This window comes from Notothenia coriiceps, unplaced genomic scaffold (assembly GCF_000735185.1).
Source record: "Notothenia coriiceps isolate Sejong01 unplaced genomic scaffold, NC01 NC01_scaffold00011693, whole genome shotgun sequence".
NCBI classification, from domain to species: domain Eukaryota; kingdom Metazoa; phylum Chordata; class Actinopteri; order Perciformes; family Nototheniidae; genus Notothenia; species Notothenia coriiceps.
Genome location: NW_011344394.1, coordinates 3,803 through 8,692, shown reverse-complemented (window position 1 = coordinate 8,692; position 4,890 = coordinate 3,803). Strand labels below are relative to the sequence as shown.

The 4,890-nt window shown below is 37.6% G+C and overlaps 1 protein-coding gene across 1 annotated transcript in view; it reads right to left on the bottom strand.

Annotated features, from left to right (window-relative positions):
- Positions 1-1,138: 1,138 nt before the first annotated feature.
- LOC104946967 (DNA-binding protein SATB2-like) overlaps positions 1,139-4,890 on the bottom strand; it is a gene marked incomplete at its 3' end in the record, with an annotated part of 7,428 nt that continues 3,676 nt past the window's right edge. The window contains exons 2-4 of the mRNA XM_010772885.1: positions 4,410-4,542; positions 2,092-2,215; positions 1,139-1,241 (exon numbers count right to left, since the gene is read on the bottom strand). Of these exons, the coding sequence (XP_010771187.1) occupies positions 1,139-1,241; positions 2,092-2,215; positions 4,410-4,542 (360 nt within the window). The remainder of the gene's footprint in view (positions 1,242-2,091; positions 2,216-4,409; positions 4,543-4,890) is intronic.

Genomic DNA, 4,890 nt, shown 5'->3' with positions numbered 1-4,890 from the left:
ACATTAAATAATCAGTTCATTCATTTCTTATGGCTCTATCTGCAGCTTTTCCAGTCATTTCTTATGATTACATTTTCCCACAGGCCAACAACAGCTTCAAGAAAACTATTTCCCTCAAAGAGAAACCAAACATGCCCTGTTGTCGTGAGAGAGAAAGTCCAGAAGGAAGCATCCATTAAACTCAGTGTGCTGCTCTGTGATGCTAGCTCAGATACTTGGCATCTCATCTTGGGTGCAAGGTCATCAATGTTTGGGCTCAGGCTCTGAGCTGAGGAGACCCTCAGGATGGAGTGAAGGTGTGCGTGCAATATACCGGCGGGCCAGATCTAATAGGAATTAGAAATTATCCTGAGGACCGAAATTAAATCCACCACGGCCCTGATTTGGCCCCCGGGCCTCGAGTTTGACACATGTGATCTAAAGGCACAGCTATGTGGTGACTTTAACCTTTAAATCTAGCTTCATGGTGTGTTTTAAGAGGAAGTGGAGTTTTCTAGCAATGTGATTACAAACAGACATGAGTTGGAGTTTCTTTGGTAAGAAGTTTGCATGCCGCTAGAGTCTATCAGCATTGGGATTCTGTTGTTAAATCAGAAATTACAAATGATTCTGCGGTCAAACTATTGACTAATGATACTTGCATATTCAGCAGAAGGCTCATTTTTCATCCTCAGATTGTTTGTAGTTAATTTAAATAATGTCTAGAGGGGAAATATTCTTAAAACTAAAGCAAATATTAAAGAAAAGACCCAAAAATAGTTTGTTCTTTTATTATTACCTACCCCAAGAATCATTTTGTGACCTCTGGATTATCATCAGTAAAATTTGATTTACGACATCATGTGCAACATATTGGACATTATCATGGACAACCTGTACTTGAGTTTAAATATTGTACATATTTATGTTTGGTAACCATCACAAATTATTCTAACTTTGGCATAGAGTATATTTTGGATTCGCAACTATATTTATACTTTCTAATGTATACATTTGCACTTTTCTTGTTGTCGGTCCTTACTTCACGTTGGAAACTATCTGTGAACTGAAAGAGCGTTTAAAGGGTCCTATTACCCTCACTTCTAAGGCCTTTAGAAAAGCATAATAGGGCCTCTTTAAAATAAGTAGTTTTTCTCACCTTTCATGTTTTTATATCTCTTGTACCAACGAGCAAACTCCTGGCATTTGGCGGTGGAGACGTTGGCGTAGTAGGAATTGTTCACGATGGAGGAAATCATACTCTGAGAGACAGAGAGGGCGAAGATAATTAATAACCAGTATAATATTAAATGCTTACACTCACGCAACAACCTCATGGCTCACATAAACACACACACACACACACACACACAAGAAATAGACAAACATGAATCATGATTTGAAGCCACCCATGGAAACTGGAGTCAGTGCAGAGAGGGAATCTCCACACACACACACACACACACACACACACACACACACACACACACACACACACACACACACACACATGCTTACAATTGAAGCTGCGATCAACACCAGAGCTGCATTTAAACACAGTACACACACACACACACACACACACACATAAATCTGACACAGCAGCATAGAGGGCTGAACATGCAGCTGGGGAGTTGAACATAATTGAGGAGACACTGCTTCATTCTGTGGGGTGGAGTTTGATTAAAATGTAGCAATAAGCAATGTAGGATTAATTTGAAATGTTTTTCTCATGAGAGCTGACTTTAGTCATTAGTCGGGACATGTGTTGGTCTAATCAGTGAGAGAGATGTTTCAAATCAAGACTAAATAAAACTTATAAGAGAACATTTTAATATAAGCAAGAGGGACACTGTATTACAACTCACATATGTCTGACATTAAATAGCTTAAATGTCCCTTTAAATTATGTATTTTTAACTAAAGAGTTTAGTTTCGATTTAATTCAACAGTTCCTGGTTGACTTTGAACAACTTATTAATAAACTTGTATTATGAACATTATTCTCAAGAGTAGATATAAAGGGTTATTGATTGGACAAGCACTTCTCTTAGTTGAGGTTTCGGTTTCTGTTGTTGTTGTTGTTGTTGTTGTTGTTGTTGTTGTTGTTACCTGTGACAGCGGACACTCTTTGGCCAGAGTGCTTTGGTTCATCTCCCTCAGCAGATCTTTGAGAGCGTTCCTCACCGTCGTGTGGTTCCACTGTTCAGAGGGGAGGTCCTCCATCTTTGAAAAACTGAAACAAAAAACACACACACCGAAGTCAGACAAGTTTTAAATAAACAAATAGAGAAACAACAGCACTAAACATCAACACAAAAACAACAGTGACAATTAAAGGAAGAGTTTGATATTGTGGGCATTGCGCTTTCACTTTTTCTGAGAGATTTATATGAAAAGATATCTACAAATCTTGTGTGTTTGGAGTTTTTATGGCGGTTCGGAGAGCCACAAACCTGTTAGCTTAGCTTAGCATTAGAACAGGAAACAGCTTAGATTATCTAAAGGAAGCGAAATAAATCAAAAGAACAATTAAATCCCAAATAATTAAAATAATTTACAATAACTTTTCTATTTTACTATCCTATAATGTATCATCTTTTTAACAATCAAACACATATTAAAAGAAATAGTATGTAGTAGTTTGAAGATTAGGTTTAAAGTGTTTTTAGATTGATTTTGTTCCTTGAAACAGAGCCAGGCAAGCAGTTCCCCCCTGTTTCAAGTCTTTATGCTAAGCTAAGCTAACTACAGTACAGACACCAGAGTGACATCCATGTTCTCATTAAACGTTTCCTTTAATCCTAAATGAACCCCGAATGAAGCCCTAACCCCTCTGACCTCACACACATCCTGTATTAACCTCAAACCCTCCACTTCCTGTATCTCCCCACAATCTCCCTGTTTTATATTTTAACCTCAAAATGAATCATTTCTACTCTTGAGCACAAAGTGTGCCAGACCTCATCCATCGCCATGGATACGCACACACAAACATGTAAACAAACCTGGCTGGTATGTTCCAGGACAATAACGATAAAACTCCTCTCATCTGGAGTTTATCTGGCTTTTATCTGTCCATCAGGACCCGGCTTCACTCTTTGTTTTCCTGGCACGCGGACTCTCGCAGATAATAGATAAATCCCCAGCGGGTTGTTTACAGTTTCAATATCGCCGCTTTGCAAATTTGATAGATATGGTAAATTCTTAAACTGCAATCAGCTGCAATGACATCAGTCGCCCAGCGGACCGAGAGTCTGAATCAGTGAGAGGTTTCCACAGGTTCACAATTCAATGTTACTTTCTAGTAGGGCTGCTGGATTATGGCAAAAATCATAATCTCGATTATTTGGGTCAATAATTGATATCACGATTATTAAAAACGATTATCCATTGACTTTGAATACATGAATTTATTGGAGAAAAAAAATTTGAACAGTATGTTTTTAACAGTTGATTACCCTGAACTTTAAGTATAATTCAACTGAAAAACCAATAAAAAAAATAAAAATTTAATAATTTAAAAAAAATCGTTTTATTTCGATTACGTTGTTTTTGTAATCGTTGCAAGCCATCATCGTAATCGCGATTAAAATACGATTAATTGAGCAGCCCTACTTTCTAGTTTATCCTATACTGAAATCTGAAGCTACACGAGTTATCGACATTTTGTCGGAATCACAAATCAGGCTGGTGCAATATTCATATAACAGCCAAAGTATGTGTAAATATTATTCAGAATTCACTCTTTGTTAACTTCTATGTCTATGAGTTGTGAAGAGATTAACCTAAGTGACTTTCACACTGCAAAAAATATCAAAAATGTACCCCCAAAAACAATCAATATTAGTTGTTGTAGTCATTTTTAGATGTATTATTGTGTTCGAGCTACATTCAAATTGCGACATTGGCTAATGCAATTTTTGTTTACAGAAAGATGTGTGTAAATATTATTCTGAATTGTCGGGTTGCAGAGATTTCCCGTCATACTAATTGTACTCTACCCGCTTAAATATCTTTGTTTGGCACAGATCCTCTTATATCTACGTTCATATATATGCATGATTGTGTGAGTTGGCATGACATAATATACGTGATGAAACGGTTTCTTCATCAACTACTCTAGTTTATATATTTTATTTGCAAGTATAACTTTTTTTTCTGGGAAAAATGTAATATGATGAAACACACTGACATGTTAAAGGTCCGGTATTTAAACCCTTACACCCTAAACAAGTAACAATTAAAATATATGTTTTTTAAAAAGCCTTTAGAATACATCTTTCAATCAGTCCAACCCCTGTTAACCATTTCTCAAAAGCAACATCAGTCAACATATTCACACTTATTTCCAAACCGTGCAGCCGTACTGAAACCTACAGAATGATTCTAGATGTGAATGTGTGTGTAGGGGAGATATGAGCACTCACTCTGACCTCTGCAGCTGGATGCGCAGAGTGACCATGTGATAAACCTCCATCAGCATGTCGGCCACCGTGGCTTCAGGAGCGTCCGTCAGGAAGTGGATCGGCATCGGGTTCCAGCGGCCCACCTTTATGATGCCTGGACAAGAAACATGGACACATTCAGTCATTGTGAGGTTTTATGTATATTAACATTTTGACATTATATGAAAAAGCAGTAACGAAATTCATCACCACTTTTATGATTTTTTAATCGTCAATGCAATTGCCAGAAGTAAAAAGTTAACATTAGACTATAAAGGAACTACAGCACGGTCACATGACTTCAAGTCACAACCGCTAAGCTAAAGGAGGCTAATGTTGGGCTATAAAGGAACTACAGCACGGTCACATGACTTCACGTCACCACCGCTAAGCTAAAGGAGGCTAATGTTGGGCTATAAAGGAACTACAGCACGGTCACATGACTTCACGTCACCACCGCTAA